The sequence below is a fragment of the Lontra canadensis genome, unplaced genomic scaffold, assembly GCF_010015895.1.
Source record: "Lontra canadensis isolate GAN:19392208 unplaced genomic scaffold, GSC_riverotter_1.0 scaffold87, whole genome shotgun sequence".
NCBI lineage: Eukaryota > Metazoa > Chordata > Mammalia > Carnivora > Mustelidae > Lontra > Lontra canadensis.
In genome coordinates, this window is record NW_022631081.1 from 2385849 (window position 1) to 2407396 (window position 21548).

Sequence of the window (21548 nt, forward strand, 5' to 3'; positions counted from 1 at the left end):
ACATACATGAAGAAAAGTACAATCTCTTACGTGTTTAATTCAGGTATTTGGAAATTCAAAATCATTTTAGCAAAAGCAGTGGTATTCCCCTGCTGCAAAACCCTCCTTCCACAGACGAAGTTACTTCCTGGCTCTGCAGTTTAATAGGTGCATTGTTCTGCCTCAAATTACCCTGTTCAGATTTCATATTAAATACCAAATCTATCCATATTGTGTCAACAGTGAACTCGGATATGGCAGGGTTCTCCTAACACCATTATCGCACTCCCGCCGTGGATGTGCTGAGGCACCATGAACAACGATCGCGAAGTGTAGCTGTCTTGTCTTCTAACACAGGCACAGGGAGTGGCACTGTTTGTTAACTGAGGTATCTTCCCTGCAAGGGCAATCTGAAAAGGGACACGGCAAGCAGCAGGAATGATCTCCAATGACCAAGTGTTTGAAGATAGTCCCATACAGCACGACTTGAATTTCTACAAATGATCACACCTTGTAGTTTAAATGGCAAATGGCAAAGTCAGGGAATAAAACCAAGAGTTGTTATGGTTAAAAAAAAGAAAGAAAGAAAGGAAAAAAAAGGGGGGGCTATTAAAAAAAAAAGGAACAAGGTAGAGAGGTGGGGGGTTATCTGGATTAAAAGAGACTAAAGAAGTAAAATATAATGTCTATACTGTACTTTCAGAAAAATATTAAAAAGCAATTAGAATTTGGAACTTCAGATTATGTCAACCTCGGTTCAGCCAAAAATCTTGGAAATATGCAATACATTTGTGTAGAGAGAGGAGGAGAGGGAAGGAGGAAAGAGAAGTAGAGAGGGGACGGTGAAGTGCTAACAACTGGTGAATCTAGGTGCAGGTGCTCATTGTTCTTTCCGGGTTTTTGGGCAAATTGTGACATTTCTATTGTAAAAACTCGGCAGGGGATTGCAATCTGTATTACCGCCCATTTCTGTGAAACTGAGTAAGGCTTCTGCTGTGGGAAGTTCAATGCACCAGCAAGTTTGAGGAAAGGGTTAAGGAGGGAGCTTCATGGGGGTCTTGCAAGGTGTGTGCAGGAGACCAAAAGCCTCCCGGGCTGAGCCAGAAGAGCACCTGGGACGGGCTCATGCCAGTGAGCAAAAGCAGACACGGTCCTGACGGTGTGCATGGAAAGGAGGTGCGTGTCAAAGGATCACAGAATGCAGGAGAGGACTGCAGGTATGGTCTGAGGAAAGAACTATTTGGTAAACTGGTAAAGCCCCAGGGCCGGTGTACTTACAGGACGAAAGCTATGTCTCAGGACCCTCTTGTGAAGACTAAGTAAAACAGTGTGAGCTCCAGGCTTAGCTGGGAGAACTCCAGAGCTTAATACATATTACTTCTCACTCTCTTTTATTCTTTCATAGAGTAGGAATAACCAGTTTGAGTTTGCAAAACAATTTTAAGTAAAACTTCTCAAAAGAGTACAAAGTCATGTGCAATACTATGGGGGCACTTTTTATAAACACTGAATTATTGAGTGAAAAGAGAAAGCAGTCTTTTTTATAAGGAAGGGCTTTTCCCCCTTCTTCACCACTGTTCTCAGCTTCACCCCACACTCAAGACACTGCAGTGCCAGCATTGGTCACACTGTGTGCCGCTGTCCCTTTTTGTTAGCTGCAACCCCTCTGCACATCCCACTTTCAGGCGGTTCATTGCTGTGGCAAATATTTGCTCCATTCAACTATACATACATACATACTCTCAAAAAAAAAATCATGAATTTCTAGGTCATGTCTAAACCTCAAAGTTATTCTTCATTTATGCAATCATAGCACCAGACCACATTTCCCCCCAAATCCTCAATAATGTCCCAGTTCCAAGTGAATTCTAAAGACCGGATAGATGTTCTTTCCTGGTATTATTATTAATATGACTCCATGTTCTATAGAGTCCTGCATGATTGATCAACTTTTTTCAGAGAATCTCTTCTGTCAAAACATTTCATCCTATTAATGAGCTGGTACATGGGTTAAATCAGTGAGGTAGCACCATTAGCATTTAAATGAAACCATGATATATACAGCAAACTGTCCTTGTACAGGTGAGTTCTATGTCAACAGAAGAATTTGGTTAGCTGAGCTCTATTTCCCCTGCCATAAAAGAGTACTAATGTTAAAATTCAGCACAGATGTGTATATATACACCCACACATATACAATCCCATACACTTTATGAACAAGTTTAATTCAGCAAGTATGAAGAGGGTGGCATTTACAACCCTATCCATGCTAGGTGTTGTAAGAGGTCACAAAAGTGGCCAGTAGAGTCGAGAATCATTACATGTGCATAAATAACAACAAAACCACTATCCTTGGTGCTAATGAGCTCTACCAGAAGAGATACCCTTCTGTTGCTGTTGCTGCGGCCCTGGCCTGAAACATATTTGCAATTCCCCCTCCCCGTCCCTGGCCTGCTGGTCCCATGCACTTCAGCTGGGCTTCTGTGTGTGGAAGTATCCAGCCAGCCTTCCACACAACTAGCTTCTGAATGCCCAGCCTCACTGAAATTATCACAAGACTGGTCTTTCACAGGTCATTTTTTCAATAAGCCATTAGCCAATGTTGAGGTACTCTCTAATCCAAAGAGTGTCACTGAAAACCTTCATATAGAACACAATTTTGGATATGAAGAATATAGTACTTAAATACCTATTAAATAGTAGCTAGGACTAGGGGGACATGGGTTGCAGTTCCCATTAAGCAAGGTAACTTCCAATGCAAGGCAGATAGGATCCTTAACCTCTCTGGGCCTTATTTCTCGGTCAGTAAAAGGAAAGGTTCAATTTTTCATCCTCCACTGATGGAATACTAAAAGGAAGGATGAGTGAACTTAGTTAGTCCAGGGTCAGGGGTAGCCCACTACTACAGGCAGTTAAGCACATGTCCTTGACATCTGATGGCCTGTCTTAAAATTTTCTTTAATTTTGCACTTTATTCTATAATGGGCTTAGTGCAATATCCTCCTGCCCATGCACTTGAGCTAAATTCCCTCTACGGCTGAGAACCTCTGATACACCACTCATTAGCCCTAAGATAACTTCCATATGGAACATTCCAAGGTCCTATTAATTACGGGCGGCTGACGGCTTCGTTCCGAAACTCCCAATCATTGTACACCTTGTGCTAACCAAAAGCCTTGGGTGTTTTCAGCAGAACACCAACTCCTCAGAATTCTCCTACCATTTTACAAAAGCAGTGGAATGAAGCATGGTTCTAATTAAAGAGTAAACTAAATTTAATACAAATATGTCCATACCACACTTGGGATCCAAGAGCAGGACACACAGGACTTCAACAATTACCTAAGTCTGTTTCTCACATTCTATCTAGTGACACTGGCAGTCTGTTCAAATCAATTAAGGTAATACTGGTAATTTACAAACTAACACTCATCTATAAAGTTTAGTTTAAGTGGTGGGACAAAAGGAACCTGTTCTCTGAACTATCTTCCCTAGATCTAAAATGTGTCTTCCAGTCTCACTGGCTTTTTGTTTTCCATGAAAGTTGTAAGTAGTTATTAAAGAGAAGAAAAATTGGAGGAATATGTACCAATTAAAGAACATACAAGCAAATGAAGAGCCTGCTGCCTTTATTTCTTGGCCTAATTCTCTGTAGTACCAACACCTTACAGCATGAGGCACAGAAACATAATCTCAAATAACCAGAAAAAAGAGCTGAGAACACAGAAGTTGTGTTTTTCTCATTATTAATATATATGACAGTCAAGGTCTCACTCAGCTCCTAAAATGACTCACGCAATTCTCCTCTTAATTTGAGCTATGTATGGCCTTAAGACTGATGGTTAAATTTAAAAATGACTTAAAAAGTCTCCGCACTTAGGGGCGCCTGGTGGGCTCTGTTGGAAGAGCACGTGACTCTTGGTCTTGGGGTCCTGAGTTCGAAACTCATGTTGGGTGTAGGGATCACTTAAATTAAAAAAAAAAAAAAAGTATCCATACTTAATGGTGAAACCAAAAATAGAGAAATTGCCTAGATGTAGTTAAGTAAAAGCTGAAATGATACTTTTGGCACCATCTTCTTGGGGTAAGATCTGACCCCACATCATTACAGAGCCTTAAAGCTGTTCATTTCCTATGTATACCACTTACCTTTTAACTCGGCAATTCCACTTTCAGAAATGTATCCCCGTTCATCAGGTAAGGAAAAACACTACAGATTTATTTATAATCACAAAAACCTGGACTTAACGATGGGTTACTGTGCAGCCAGCCACTAAAAACCATCTTTTTTATCCCCAGGGGTACAGGTCTGTGAATCGCCAGGTTTACACACTTCACAGCACTCACCACAGCACATACCCTCCCCAGTGTCCATAATCCCACCCCCCTCTCCTAACCCCCCTCCCCCCCAGCTATCCTCAGTTTGTTTTGTGAGATAAAAACCATCTTTTTAAAGAATGTTCATTTTTTTAAAAAGGCATAATCTGAACAGAAACAGGTTTATCTGTGCATGGCATAAACACTTATTAACAAAACTACATAAATCAGGAAATAAATAGCAATACTTAAATGGTGAAACACTAAGTGATTTTTACTTTCTTCTGTGTATAATTCTTTATTTTCAAAACTTAATATATATTATTTTGTAGTAAGAAAAAAAATTATGCTTCAAAAATACACTACAGAAGTTTTTGCCCTAAGCTGAGCATTTTAGGACAAAGAATTATTTTGCCCTAAATTGCCTTGGGTACTATTTCAAATCTTCATTCTTCTTTGACTATAAACAATCTAAATGTTTTCCTGCTTCTTTTCATTTTGATGTTTAATAAATAAAAGCTACACAAAATCAAGCTAAAAGCTAAATTAAGATTTAAATATCTAACTTTAGTCCAGTCCATACTACGTTTTTCCTAATCTTAAACTTCTAAAGTAAAAATGAGGTACACATGCAGCATAAAATATACTCTTCAAAGTTATTAGGAATATTCTTGTGAAAAAATGTGTTATTTTTAAAATGTAAACAATCTCAACAGGGCAAATATTTGGGCCTCCACATTCAGAGGAATGTTCTAGGATCCAGAGAACCCAAAGGAGTTCCAGTCTGTCTGCTCAGCTCTCAGGAGGCTCACTGGGGCCGAGCAGAGCTTCCTCTCTAGCCTTAAACAATACAAATGTTTTCTAACTCTTTCCTCTTCCATCAGGTTAAAAAAAAAACCAAAAACAAAAAAAACAAAACAAAACAAAAACCCAAGGCAAATAAAGCCAAATTCAAATTCAGATCATTCACAACATTCCAACATAACCCAAACTTAACATTTCCTAACTTAAAGCAAGACAGGATTCACTCTTTCCTAAATCTAGAAGTAAATACAATTATTTCACTGATAAATATGAGTTGTATATAGATTAAAGCATGAAAATTTAAAAGAGCAATTGAAAATAAAATGTATAGACTGGTTGGTCACCAAAAGACAAGAACAGTCACAAGTTTTAAATGAAAATCCTGAGCTAACTGAAGAACCCCAAATTATGACTCATCTTGACATAATTTAAATTTCATCTGTAAAACAGCAAGCACAAGCTAGCTGCGAAAATGTTTCCAAAATTGTATTTAGTTTGTGTATTCACTGAATTCCTTACATTTCATGTTTCTAACCATAAATGAAACCCCCAAACTCAAATTGTGTTTTTAATTTAACGACGTGTATTAGGTTACTCTGAGGTATGCGGACTGGGCCTGAGGGAGAGGAATGTATACTGGAGCCACGCAACAGAACTAAACAAAAACGCAGCGTGTGTGACTGGAATGGTGAGCAATCAGGCCACGTTATTCACAAGAACTAGTTTCTTATATCTGTGACAAACAAATATAAACAAATGTAAAAGACAATTAGAAAAAAACAAAACAAACCCAAAGGCATTCTGGGAACTCATTTTCTGAAAATGTGGTCCTCTTATAGTTCCATGCTACATGGCAACTCCACACACTTTTTCCAACCTAAAATGCGTTGGGATGAAGATGGAATTGGTATGTGCTACAGTTAATCAGAGTCAATACTTCGGAAGGACACAGGCGTTTCTGGTAGGCTCGCATTGCCTTCATATTTTAATTTTTCAATTTTAGACAATCTGAATGCTCAATTTCAATTGTTGATTTCATAATGTTAAGTTTCCAACCCAGATTTCACTTAGAAAGTTAAAAATAAATGCACTGCTGGGGCTGTTGCCAGTGCATGCATCAGTAAACACCAACAGAAGATTACAGAATATATGTGAAGTATGTGCAGCAAAATTTCAAGCAAAACCCAATTCCTCACTCAGCCATACCATTCCCTCAGTTTTGTTTAGATTTTGGTAGCCACTGGGACATACCTACAATGGGCATTATATTCTTTGTAAGTATACAGCAAGTCCAACATTTGATTGTGTTTTATTTGGTTTAAGGCAGTTAACTTGAATCCAGCAAATACTTACTAAGCCTCTCCCAGGAGCAAACCTCTGTGCTAGGCAGTGCACCATATTAAGTAGGTCAGAAGACACAGAGCCTATGGCTGAAAACTCAGTGTATACAAGGGGACAAAGGAGGTGGGGAAGGAAGACAGGGTGAGCACATAAACAGTACCCCATCATGAGACACAAAAAGTACCATGAGAAAGGTCACCAACAAAGGACTTCAGTAGGGTTCAGAAGTGGAAGATTCCTGTCTGACTGGGCAAATAGGAAATGTTAAATGGAGTAAGCAAATGAAAAGATGAAACTAATCACAGGTTAAACTAGTTTCATGAAAATAGGCAAAATGAAAATAAAAAGGAAAGCCTCCTTCCTGGGGCAGGACAATCAGTCACATTTTCCATGCCTCCAAACTTCGTATTTTTGTAGTCACTCACACCCATTTTACTAATCAGAACTCTGACATGTCCTTCATGCTTGTGGCCAATTACTCTAGGAGTGACACAATATACAAGCGAAACCACAAGTTCACCCTTCAGATAATACCCATGAAGAAAACATCGTCCCTGACAGCATCAGTAAGAACTCTGCAAGGGGCCCATCCTGTCAAGTCACCTCTCGAACTCAAGTAAGCCACTCCATCTGTCCAAGCCTGAATCCTTTGGTGCTACCTGAGAACAAAGGCATTCAGTGTCCAAGATAAGGTGAGAACTAATCATGTATCACTCCTGGGGCACTTAGCTTCTTGAAGACCTGGAACAGCATTTTTTGTGTCCTCTGTAGGTGTTAGATAATTCATACATACCAAGTGTTACTTATATTTTACGATGTATTAAAAACCTAGTTTCCGGGGTGCCTGGTTGGCTCAGTTGTTAAGCACCTGCCTTTGGCTCAGGTTGTGATCCCGAGGACCTGGGATCAAGCCTCGCATAGGCTCCCTGCTCAGCGGGAAGCCGGCGTCTCCCTCTCCCACTCCCCCTATTTGTGTTCCTCTCTCCCTGTGTCTCTGTCAAATAAATAAAATCTTAAAAAACAAAACAAAATAAAAATATCTATTTTCCAAACCAGATGCTCAACAAACAAAACAGCCATGTTTTAAGGTCTGCTTTATTATACATAATCCACATGTGGTCTAACCAGAAACTAATTATTAAGCATCTTTATGTCACCCACTATAGATTTTTGAAAGTGAGACTCTAGGGAGGGAACACGTTTTAAATGTCTTCACATCCTTCCTGGAACTCACAGTGATGTCTAGAAGAAGACCTCAGAAGAGCACCCTCAGTCTCTCTCCTTGGGGGGCTATCAGTGCTATCAGCCTCCTGAGGACTCTCTGGGCTATGTTCTCACCAACCTCTATCTCAAAGAGATTTCCACAACTGAACTGTAACTTCTCCCTTACCCCACTTCCATTCTTCCCATCCCTGGCCAACAGGACCTTGAGGTATCTTTACTTCAAACTACTGACAAGCAAGGTTCCCACTTCTTTCCACAGATGTGAGGCGGGAGGAGAAAGGAGTCTTGGTAGCAGGGCAGGGAACAAAGTAGCGTCCCTATAACCCACAAAGATGGCTACCCTCCAACTAGCTTGAAGGATCCAGAACAGGCTCTCTGGTAATTCTAAAATGAGTCTGAAGCAGGACTGAGCAGGTAAACAGCATGACATAATGCTGTGAAAGCTCCAACTGCCAGAGCTTCTGCTCCAGAGTGGAATTAGAACATTAACACGACATGTCTTTATGGTTAGATAGAGCACGTAATATACATATAAAGATAACATAAAAATCCCAATTTCTAGATCAATACCTTCATTTGACCTGATCCCCTGTACCTCAACGTTCAGACTCAAGATGACTCTTTTGAGACATGTCAAGTACTCTAAGGGCCAGATACCTTGGCAAAGCCTCCTATAGAGGCCTAATTATTAACTATCTTATATATGTAGACACAGAAACTTAAGTGTTCATGAGGAGTCTGGATTAAATGAAGAAAGAAATGAGGCCTTGCCATAGAATTAAAATGACACTATAATCTTCAAAGATGGTATTTCAATTTGCTAAAATGACAACTCTTCAGTTTGGAGGAGGTAAACTGGAAGGCTAAAGGAATCCACATGTATGTTGTTTTTGATAAGCCATTAGAATAGGCAGTCATACCCATGATTTAATACACACAAAGCCCTCAAAACCAAAAAGAAACCAAAGCATGTACACACACACACACGCATATGCATGCAGTGCTATAACAAAATAAACATTTAAATCCATAAGAAATGCACAAATCTACCTTGAAGTAAAAATCTTTATCAGGTTATAAATCATTCTATTACTAGGCACAGAATCACTTAAATGTTGAACACTACTTAACAAAACAGAATTCATGTACTCAGATTTTTAAAAAATTACCTTTTCAGAGGGAAAATGAATATATAACTAAGGCTGACATCTCTGGGTCTGAAGTTTTCAAAAAAATAAAAGGTATGTATCATACCACGGGGGGGGGAACCCTGGAAATTGGAAAATATGAATATCTATTGCCCAATTGGAAAATATGAAAATCTATTCCCTGGCATCCCCATGATCCCCTGCTAGCAAAGACTCCCTCGACTTTATGCAGCCTCTGCTTTATGGCTGACCCAAGCCAAGCACTCACTGAATACGCATAACCATAAAGGGTAAGGAAAGGTGAGTCAAGAAGAGCTTGACAACTCCCAGATACTAGAATGAGGGAAGCCCTAGAGACTAGACAGAGACAAGGAATAACTGTGTCATAAACAGGGTAGCTTATGCATAGATGTAATCAACCCCTGGGTATGATGAGGCTTTTCATTCCCAAAGACCAAAGCTTCCTCTCCACTGGGAATGTGACATTCCTTACTTCGTTCAGTACTGGCAACAACCTTCTGAGGCAGTTATAACATCCCTCCCATTTCAGAGATGTGGAAACCCAGACCCAGAGCTAGGACTGAGTTATTGAACTCACAACTTGTAACATATGGGATAAGGGAATGGATTTCACCACAGACTCCCTGACCACTGGAAACATGCAACTGATACCTGGCAAATGCCATGAATGCAGAGAGCCATACAAGTGCCTTGAGGCAACAGCGCATAAAAGATGCACTGGTGATTGGGGAGTCATGGGCTTCTCAGTCAGAAACTGCTATGTCTCTACACATTACACATCTCTGTGCCAAGCCCTGAATCAAATGCTATGGAAATGGGAGACATCCTGCTGTTTCTCCTACAGCTATTAACTGTGTTTCTCTGACCAAGTTTCTCATCTATATAATGAAGCAGTTGTACTTACCCCACAGGAAGGTCGTGAAGATTAAACACGACCTTGCATAGTGCCTGGCACCAAAGGAGAAGTTTCTTTTCCACTCTCCAGTCTGGTACAGACAAGCAGTAAATACTGCAGTAGGTCAGAAGAACACCCCAGCGTGGGATAAGTAAGGAAAAGTTTCAGAGAGATCACAGAGTTTGCACTTAGTGCTGAAGAGACTTATGAATATGTTCTTATAAGGGGAGTTTCTCCCGAGGGGCCGCAGGAAGGGAGACTGAAGAGTGAGGGTGGGATGGCACCTGGAAGGCCTCTCGAGCAGCTGCAGAGCTACTAAGCAGCTCTGCCACAGGAACATTCCGACACACACACACTGGGGTAAGTGGGTCCAGAACGGGATTTCTTCATCCTTTTTGCCCTAATTACCATGTATTCCTTGCCTTCTCTCCTATTTCAGAAGCACAGAAATCTGCAACTATCACCCAGTGCTGCCCTCAGTGCCATAAGGAGTATAGTTACTGACAAACTGGGCCTGCTGGAGACAGGAGCCGCTGAGAAGATCAAGATCAAGATCAAGTCAGTCCACAGTTTTCTACATGCTGAATTACCAGTTACCGTCATCCTTTCTACTCTTTATTTTCCTTGAGAGGAGTAAAGAGATGCTGTAATTTAGCAGGTCCCCCTTATCCGTGGGCGGTATGCTGCAAAATCCCCCAGGGGAGGCCTGAAACCACGGCTATTTCTAAACCCTATATATACTATGTTTTTTCCTACATGTACATACCTATGATCATGTTTGATTTACAAATCAGGCACAGTGAGACATCAACAACTAATCACAAAACAGAACAATTACAACAAAATACTGTAGTAAAAGTTACACGATGTGGTCTTTCTCTCTCTCAAAGTATCTTCTTGTACTGAGCTCACCCATCTCGTGATGGTGTGAGATGACAGAATGCCTACATAGTAAGACGAAGTGAGGTGAACAACGCAGGCACTGTGACACAGCGTCAGACTACCAATGACCTTCTGACCTCAGAAGGAACAACTAATTCCAGAATGCAGCTGGCCACGGATAAATGAAACCTCAAAAAGAGAAACTGCAGAGACGGGGGCGGGGAGCAGGGGGTGAGGTGAGGGCAGACAATAACAGACTACTGGTTATTTCTGGGATTGTGAAAATTCAGTGTAATTCAGTTAAGCAGTAACTCCACTTTTAAGAATAGCTACACAAACCATCATTTGGCTGAAGTTAATAACCTAGAGATAAATGGGTAGAAAGGGATCACTCAACCAGCATCCTCTCAGAGAAATAATAAGCAACTGTCTCATGTGCATACATACACACACACACACACACACAAAATGGGGAAGAATGCTATAATGTGACATAAAAAAATGTAAATTTCACATTTCTAAAAACTAAACCTATTCTAGAATTTTAATTAATCACTGATGATAAAAGACAAAGCAATGTTGGTTAAAAGAGTAAAAATCATAAATAAAAAAGGAATAAAAATCATATTCCAAGTTCTAAAAGGTTGGAAATTAGTCTCAACTTTGCTCTCTCTCTCTAGTCCCTGTAAAAGCATTGTTAGCTAGCATTAGGACTTAATGGAGCAAGACAGCCTTCTAGAAGATAGGGCTGCCTTTGAAGTGGCCACCCATCAACTGCTCCAACACGACCTGCTTTTTTGGAAGGCTAGGTTAAATCTCAAAGGGGAAAGACTTCTCCTCTGACTCAGTGTGAGTTCTAAAGTCCACAATTAGAAATCTGCAAAAGGGTGGGGAAATTCTTTAAATCCAGTCACTAAAATTTAGATCACACATACCAAATCTGTTCCTTAATTTGTCAGTAACATAGATCACTTCCTGAGACTTAAAGTTAAAAGTCTCTGGCCATGACCATTCAATTGGGACAATCTTGAACTAAACTCTACCCAGAGAACAAATGCAAAATTAAGGTAATTATGAATCATTTCTTATAGAACAAAGTCAGACCCACTCTTCATTTTAGCTGATGTGCAAGACAGTCTGCAAAACAGTCCAACACCCACGGAGAACCACTCAATGGGTTATTTGTGGGGCAATTATAGTAATCCTCTTTCTGCAAACAACAACTAGCACCCAGACATATTTTATCAATGACCAGTGACTGGCATCAACATGAAGAGATTAGTACCAAGTTAAAACATGTTGGTGGAAATCTGCTTTGGGCATGTTTAGGTTTTAATGTTCCTCTGCTCTTGTCAAATTAACTGTAATAACTTGCCATCACCACATTAAGGCTGTCTTTAAGGGTCTGTCATTTAGTTTAGTGGATATCTTTAAAATATATTATATTTCTATAGCAATTTAAATGAATATCTTGACATTGCTTTTCCTACTCCCATGAATAAAGTAAGGATGTGTTCTTTATTAGAAAATGACTACTTGCCATCAAAATTGTTCTCTGGTGTCCTGGTTTCCAGAATGTAACTATTAAAAGGCCAGGAACATGAGCTCAGGTGAAGGCAACTTGTTCAGTTTTTACTAAGACTAAATTTAAACTATAAACCTTCATTTAACATGGATTTTTGTACTGCTTCAAGTCTCAAAAGAGAACATTACAATCCCCAAAGACTAAATCACTTGTCTCTTTTAAGAATTATCAGAATAACATTATGCTGAAAGTGACAGTCTGGCTGTGTTCTGTTTGTTAATACAGCACAGACTTGCTGGCCAACTGCAACTGGCTGTAAGTCCTTATCACAAATAAAACTATTTTTGTGCCATTTCTATTTTTCACTTAAACATCACCAGCTCTTCCAGACTCAGGACCTGTCAAGTGGTCTGTTGCCAAGACTCTGCCTGTCAGAAAGGTCAGCAGCCAGTACCTTCCAGTTGGGTCCCAAAGGGCCTCTCTTGGTCTTGACTGACTGGAATAATGCTGGGTCTTCATCAGCTTTGTAGTCCTGCAAAGCAAAACAAAGTCAGAGGCAGAGAAGAAACCCAGAGAAAATTCTTTAACCTTGCCAGAACAGCTCTTTGCCGATACTAAAACATGGGACAGAAACTGATTACACCTGCTGTGCTTTTGTGTAAACGTAGCAAAATAGTTCATTACAACATTAAGTGATGGTTTGGTTCTCTTTGCTTTATACTTTCATGTTAAGGCCAGACAACTACATAATATTTAGTCAAAAAAGTCTTGATGAGCAAACCACTGGTTACTGAACAGCTATCTCCATGAACAAAGCTTCCCACATTTAACAGTTTCAACATTTTGATACATATATAGTCATATTTGAGAAATAAAAGGTACCCATCCCAGTCTTGACAATACCCAGAGGTGATGACCAAGAGCGACTACTGTGGCTGGGAACGCAGACTGAAAACTCCTGATCCTGCAACACCCCCATCTCTTTCATGGCTGGGTCTGTGCCTGATGCCTCACGACAAAGCCAGCCTCTCCAAACCCTTGTCCAGAGACCCATAAAGTGCAAATCCCTGGGCCTGCTCATGGAAGAGGGACTGCTCTCATGGCAACTCCTCACTGTCATAGAAGGTCAGAGAAAGGCTTATGACTCTGTAATGGGACTACCTCAGTTATATCATGTCACAGGGGAATGGCCCTAAGACTTAGGTTTTAAGCAAAGTTCTATAGCGTGTGTCAATTCTATTTCCCTAACATCCTCTTCCATATAGAATGGAGGAAATGAAAGAAGTAAATCTTTTTAAGCCTGTCTGCTTTACAAAAGTTCTTTTGTCATTGCACACATATACACACACAATCCAGCAATGGGAAAAAACTCCCTTTGAAGAGCGAAAGTCCAGATTCAGAAAAATAAATGAGTTTTAATGGTACAGTGAGCAGAGGTCAGTTGGTGAGTTGAAAATCCTACAAAAGGAGAGCCCCTGCCTTCTTGAGTAGAATTTCTCAGCCAGGGGTCCTTCATGGCATTCATGAAAGGACCACATATTTTGGGGGAAATGCCCATACAAGTCAAATATGAAAAGTCATTGTTCTAGAGAAAACAGCAAGCACTGAACAGACTCTAAAGTATATGACAAACTTTCACAAATCAAAGAAAACATGTTAAGAAGCAGCCGCTCAAGATTCAACACTTACTCAGGAAATGCACATGACATGCAAATAATTACTGACAAAGTTATAGGTAAATAGTGTGAAGAAGGAAAAATGTGAAGTTTGAGTAGAAAACAAACTTCAGAAAGGCCCCCAACAGCGTACCCTAATTATTAAACAAGCACACTTAGCTGGCTACACTGGGTCTTAGTGCTTTACAAGACGCAGTGTGGTGCAGCCACAGGCATTAGGTCAGTCAGCATTATCCAGGAACAGTGACCCAGGACAAGCTGTCTGCAAGGAGTTGGAGAATTGGAGTTACTCATGTGTCTGGGCACATCAGCAGGAAGTTCAATTACTGTCAAGTAACACAAGTTCTTAAATTCCAATTTAGAGCCGCACCCTCAAAATTAACAACTTCTCTGCTGAGAAAAGAACCAAGTGGACAGGTGGTCTCAAGACCTGGGTTCACAGTGCAGACTCCGCCATCCTGCAAACTAACGTAAATAATCACGTGGTGCCAGAAAACATTTTCTCTAGCTCTGACACCTAGAACTGAAACCTAGACACAAGCTCACTTTTCTCCAAAATTGAAAATATTTAACATTCTATCAAATAATCACTTTTGACACCATCTCCCTCCATCGAGGTCTATTTATTCCCGTAGCCACCACATGTGGAAGGCAGCAAGCAAGATACTATGAGGTAGTCCGAGGAGTCTGAGGATGTAAGGAGAACCAACACTTACTCGGGGCTAGCTCCTAGAAAGTCACAGTTGGGCTGAGGGAAAGAAAGAGAGGCAAACAAAGAAAAGATAACAGAAACCCCAGAGAGCACAGATTAACTCCCAACAGAGAATGGAGTGAATTATACTCAGAACTGAAATCAAGCGAAACGAGCCAAAGAAATGTATTCTTAAAATGAGTTTTAACATCATGTTTAAAGGTAGAAAAACCTTAACTACTAAAGTGTATGTTAAAAATTTTTATGATTAAGTTATAATTATCTCTATAATGCCCAGAGGCCTGACGAGTGTTTTATATTTCATCCCGTTTAAAGGGAAAATACTTTTTTTTTTTAAACTGTCTCAGGTGTGACCTCACTGTGGGTATGCCATTCAAAATATTCTTTTTAATGCAAAATCTGAGAGATCACGGAGCCTGGCACATGCTGAAGAGTAAATATCACATTTCTCAAATCTGAGAGGCTGGCAGTGAGAGGATGCTCCATCATTTTCTATGTGCCATTAAGAAGGAACACACTCAGCCAATAAAATATGCCACAACTGGAAGACAAACCCTAATTTCAAATGTATTAAAATGTGAGGAAAAGAGGGCAGGGGAACCTTAGAACTGATAAAATGGAGCCTGCAGAACTACCACACGATTATGGCCCTAGTGAGGGTGAAAACGAACGGGTGCATCAGGCAGACTTCACTGACAACACTCCTTAAGGCCCTTCCCAACCCCAGCTCCACACCAGGGTGACAACCTCAGGGCTTCTCAATGCCTATCTGACAGATTAATTAAATGAAGAACATGGAATAATGCTTCCAAAACTTCTCCACTCTGTGCCCAACACACCGCTGTACTCCACTTCCCAGCCCCCATCACTGGTACCAGTTATTCACAGCGATACTTTTCTGAACTAAGAACTCAGAGAATTATAAAGGAAAACCCAACCTTGGAGACCATCCCAGAAGCCTCTTTCTGTAGATGAGGAGGCCACAGTCCCAGCAAGGAAGTGGTATGGCTCTCTTAGCCTCCGTCCCCGGCTCACTCTAGTACACCACACAGGAGGTGGCAAAAGAGCCAGATAAGCAAAGCACATTCCAGCAACACCAAGCAGCAGCAGGGGTATCAAAGTAGATCTGCCTGGAAGGCGGGAGTATGTGCATATAAAATACCATACACACATACACAGATCTCCAAAGGTAAGTCTTCCTGGCTTTTTTCTCTTGACTAAAAGGCAGCAAATATTAAAGGTATTATACTGAAACTGTAACAGAACCCAATTATTAACAATAGCACCTTAACCCTGACAGATGAGGATAATGCATCTTGTCAAAACCTAGGAATTTTTGTGCCTTTTTTTTTAATGTTAGTTTGAATACGTAAATGTTTAATCAGTTGAATTAAGTAGCAAGGTATTAAAAAGCAGGAAGCAGGTGTCGCTTTAACAACCTCAGTTTTGTACCTTTATAACAAACATTTAATTTTTTTGAACAGAATTGTCTTTGCTACAATTTTATTGTTGGGTATCCAGTCTGGTCTTTCTGCATTTGAGAACTGGCCGACTTATATCCGTATCACAATGAACAAATATATTCCTTCATGTATGACAGTTTCAGCATACAGAATGCAACCTCAGCTACCAATTATAGCTGCAAATGAGCAATAGTGTGGAATGAGACAGCCTGCTGGCTTTGTTAGTATTCTGTCTCCTTTGGGATCCCATGGGGAAAGGGGAGGCTCTGATGAAGAGAAGCCCTTGGCTCATGGTTTATTGTGCTTGCCACCAGCTGCAGACTTCTCATCTCATTAGTTCTTTTAGAATACTGTGGGTGAAGACAGCTGTAGCCTACTTGAGTCTTCAGCTCCTGGGTATTCTGAAGGCTGAATTTGCTATGCACTTTCTGTAATCCTTGGGAAAAAAAGAAAGCAAATTCACTAGGCCAAGGAAATGTATTTTTAAAATGAGTTTTAAAATCATGTTTAAAAGTAGAAAAATCTTATTACTAAGGTGCACTGTGTTTAAAATTTTTTATGATCAAATTTTAATTATCTGTATTGCCCAGAGGCCTGGCCAGGATAAGGGCTTAGTAAAACCATCATTATCAAGTTAGGTGTAATGTCCCTAGACACTGCTCGCTCCACCAATACTAGTGCCCGAACAACAGGGAAACACAATGGTATCAGCACAAGGTAGATTCGGATTAGTTTTAATACAACTCTATTTAATTGAAAACTCTTATTTAAGTAAAAAAAAAGGAGGCAAGTGAAAGTCAAGACACCCTTTGGAGAACAAATAAAATATAATATGGTAAATAAATGGCTTACTGAATCTCCACGCTGAAGCCACAGAATACATTCATTAAATTCTTATAAATAGCCGTTTTCTGTCACTGGAATACAAAAGTTGTGCTACCTCTTGGGTGTACATCTGTTACTCACTACAGCTCTCAACAGAAACTCTCAACAGAAACCAGATTCATTTTGAAGACAAAGAATATTAGTTTTATGAATCTTTTAGCATAGTGGCTGTGCCCCAAAATGCAAGTACAAAATCTGTGCTGAGCCAACCTAAATGTCCTTGAGCCCAGATTTAACTCATGATTATGAATGGGGAAGTGAGTAGGAGGTGGGGGACTGGTAGGAGTTTCTTGACAGCTTGTGGAAAAATCGAGATGAGCTCCAGATACAAGAAACTGCTTAAAGAACCATGCATGGGTTACCACAGGTGAGGCTAAATGTAAGCTGAGGAAAACAGGGCCCAAACCACAAGCATTAGCAACTCCTCCACACCTGCTTATAAAAGGGCATTTCCCCTGCCTCTCACTCCCACAAAAAAACAATTCTACAGGGTAAAAATAAAAACTTGAGAGAGATATTAGGATCCTGCAGCCTGCTGTAAAATGCTTTCCTTTAGCACAAGATGATTAATTAGGTGTCTATTCAAATAGCTCAAAGGTAATCACGAAGTTTAGAATGCATGGGTATTGCTGCTCAACCTAGCAAAGCTTATTTCCTCTAATCACATCCTAAAAGTAAAGACCAGGATGAGTGGGAACAGACCAAATTAAATACGAAGATCAGTAACAAACCTCATCTATTATCAATGTCCTTCATTTTTCAGTACACACTGTGGCACGTGGAACACAAGGAGTTCCTGGATCCGATCACTGCTGACCCTAGTGCATAACTAATTGGACCTGACAAAATTCAAGCCAAACTCCAGAGGGGAAGCCCATTAAAAAAAAAATGTTTGCATTAAATTTTGCAAAAGCAAGTAACAGAGGTGTAAAGACAAATAACATTTACGAACTTGTTTAAGAAACTCATTTCAACAGTTATTTGCAATAAGCAGCTTTCTTTCTTATTTTTAATTACATCTCCCCAAGGACTCCTCACCCTTTCAGGTTCCCACAGAGCACCATTAATATAGTATAAGTAAATCTCATTAATTCAGGTCCTACCACCTTGGAATTCATAATAATTCGGACAGGGGCTGGACTGAAGTTTATCTTTGCGTGATCTATGAAAAAAAGATTTGCTACACAAATTAATAGAGTAACAAGATCTCAGGAGGGCTGTTTAAACAGTTCAGAAGTGTTTTAGAGCAATTCAGAAGCATTCATTTGCATATAATTATTATGCTAATTACAAATCATTCTTATCTATTCATTAAAGCAGATTCCCAAAGGACCACTAATTGTCAATAACTTGTTGGCCTAGTTTCTGTTACTGAATGTACCTCAGAGGAACAAAACTGCATTAAAAAATATTCTCTAATTCAGCCCTCTCATTAATCCTTACCGGCTTCCCACCAATGAATCCTAAAAGGAGAATTTTTAAACAACTGCACTGAGAAAAGAAATGCAGTCAAACCTACAGGGCCGAAGAGAACACTTGTTTTGTGATCATTTTAATCTCATAGAGACCCTGCACAGAGATCTGGGGTAGGGGTGAGGATGGCATTGAGCTTAGGAAGCAGGCAGAGGCTGTCAACAGAGCTCTATGTTAAAAGGTGGCCGCAGCCCAGAACACAGTCTGGCTACAGACAGCGAGGTTAGAGAACAGTCAGGCTGGGGCACAGCCAGGCTGGAACAGAGTCTGGCTAGAGCACAGTCAGGGTAGGGCACAGCCAAGCTGGGGTACAGTCAGTCTAAGCACCTCTTCCATTCTTTCTCATCTTATCAGTATCTTAGAGACAGTCGACACTGTCATGCTTATGAAGGCAGATCCCCAAAGCCTCTGGAAGGTTACCATAAACAGAAAGAAATCAGAATTCCAGCCCTGAAAATAAGTTACAACCAAAAGCCTAATATGACAGGGCACCTGGCTGGCTCAGATCCTAGAGCATGTGACTCTTAACCTACGGGTCATGGGTTCGAGCCCCATGCTGGGGCTCCAAATGAATTTTTTTTTTTTTTTAAAGCCTGATGTGACAAATCCATCTACAACCCAACAGGGAAACCAAATAGTTGTGCTCTGAGATGTGGGCAGGTGGGAAAGGGGGTTCCTGGATAGCCCAAGGCAGGGGGGGCTACTCCTTAGCCCTGCCTTCAGAGTAGGTGGGCTACTACTGGTTTGGGTAAGCTTGCATTTCATACACAAATAGACAGTATATTTGTTACTACAACATATTCATTATTATGTTTATATATTTATTAAAGCATTTTAAAATGAAGATATTTTAAACTCTTGACACCAATAAGTTTTAACACATTAACAAGTCAATTTGGTTAAAGGTGCTTGTTAAATGTTACATATTTTAAGATTAAATTGCAAATGCCTGAAATGCAGTATGTTTAAGAAAGTCTTAACACAAAATGTATTTACTTCCTTAAATGACAATGGATAAATATAAACAATATAAACCTACCATATCTAATTCCTTCAACTAAAACAAGGGAGAAAGTTGTAATGAATATTCAGGTGAGCCCTTTCCAGCAAAATGTTCATGTTGGTTTATGAGGTGACCTTCAGACACAGCTGTTCCTAAGACCCATGACCCCAGTTAACCCATCAGAACTAATTTAACAAATACTAAATAGGAAATAATTACAGAAAAAAAAATATACTTTTTTTTTTTTTTAACAGCAAGAGCAAAACCCAATAAATAGCATCATTCTTGCTACTATATCTGAACTTACTTATGTGCCAGGCACACACATTCTCTCAGTAACCCTCACAATCTTGGAACAAAGGTAATACCACCACTTCTGGGCGTGGGGAAATGAAATCCTTTGCCCTTATGGAGCAAAAGAACCAAGACTCAGATGCTGTTCTGTCAATACCCAGGCCAAACACCATACTTTAACTGCTAATATGATGTGATTTACATTTTATCATTTGAGAAGACTCAAGTACCTAAAGGGATCTTGGCTCCCACTCTGCCTGGAGAACTTTCCCTAAGAAAGAGTAACAATGATTTATTAAAAAAAAAAAAAAAAGCATGGGGTAAGGGGCTTTTGTAAGGAATGCACACTTTAAAAACTCGATTTTGGAGCCACTTAACGCTAATTTCTTTCAGCTGCTCAAAAATGCATTTTTCCCCCCACCCAGAAACTGGAGCAATTCTACTTCACACCTCACCACCTCCACCACCCTCCCTACTTTTTTATTTTTAAAATATGGAAGAGATCAAAAATAAACATTAAGTTAATAGGTTCTAGTTGAAAAAATATTTTGTGCAAAATATACTGGTTCATGCAGATTTTTTAAGATTTATTTATTTGCGAGAAAGAAGGCACATAAGCACTCTTAAGATTTAAGCAAGCATGAAATAAGGTCATCTCAGGGAGGTTAGGGGCACAGGGAGAGAGACAATCTCAAGCCAACTCCAAGTGCTGAGCAGAGCCCAACGCAGGGCTCGATTCCCCCTACCCTGAGATCATGACCTGAACCAAAACCAAGAGTCAGATGCTTAACCAACTGAGCCACCCAGGCATTCTTCGTACGTGCAGATTTTTAAGAGAAATCTAAAAATCTCTAAAAACTAACCAAGCATGCAATAAGCAATATGTTATTCTCCCACAAGAGGGCACTGCCATCCAACTATGCCTTCAAATACACTAGAGCACATTCTCTAAATACATGACAGGATGTGAATCTTCCAAGAGTTCCAAAAGGTGACCGTGTAAGGCAACAGAATAAAGTGAGAAACATTTTTACATTTCTTTTTAATAGAAACTACGCTTATGTTTATTCATATGTCCTTTAAGGAGGGGGGAACCCCTATAACTTATTATAGAAAGGATTTCAACAGCAGTATGCTTCATGGCACAGAAAAGGCAAGACGAGACGAGCATCTGACCAGGGGAAATTTCGTAAGCAAATGCAAAATCACTGCTATCTGAAAACCCATGTTTTGTTTTGCTTTGCTTTTTTCTGCATTCAAGGGGGCTACTATTACAATTAGGAGCTGGGTCAGACGTCTCACCTCTTCATTATGCACACACTTTAACAAAGAGCTTTTGGAGCTCTCGCACATATATTAGAGATATGTTACAAACTTTTAAGATAGAAATTGAGTGTCTAGGTTCATTTATGGTAAAAGGAAGAGGTACTTTACTAGATCAAGTGTCTGCTCATGCCAAAGAGAACAACGGAAGCAGCGCTGGCAAACACAGGCTCTCCTCGGACTTGCTGGATCTCAGCCATGGACTTCTAATGAACAAAAGCTCTCTTCAGGGCTAAAGAATTGGGTTGCCACTGCACAGCTCTGAGAAGCAGGAAGGCCTTCTTAGGAAGTAAGCAGCAAGAGTTGGAATGAAAGCAACATCTACAACTGTGAAGCTTTTTGAAAGCTGTGAGAGATAATGAACCAGTGTTGACTGGTAGCGTTATCATCCATCAAAGATTAATTTGGAAGGTCTACTAGGTTGATCCCCAAAAATGTCATTTATGTGCTCAAAAGCTGACAAATACTAACAATTTCACAAAGTCTGATCTAATATTTAGCTTTTTCCAGCCAGATTTCATGTTTTTAATTTTAAAGAAAAAAATTAATCTTAAAAAGATTTAGAAAGTGCATTTTATGATTC

At 40.0% G+C, this 21548-nt stretch overlaps 1 protein-coding gene across 2 annotated transcripts in view; it reads right to left on the reverse strand.

The window, feature by feature from the left end:
* The window catches only part of PITPNB (phosphatidylinositol transfer protein beta), a 63428-nt gene that overhangs the window by 9028 nt on the left and 32852 nt on the right, over nucleotides 1-21548 (reverse strand). For both annotated transcript variants that reach the window (XM_032883283.1, XM_032883284.1), the window contains exon 8: nucleotides 12591-12668. In XM_032883283.1, coding sequence (XP_032739174.1) covers nucleotides 12591-12668 — 78 coding nt within the window. The remainder of the gene's footprint in view (nucleotides 1-12590; nucleotides 12669-21548) is intronic.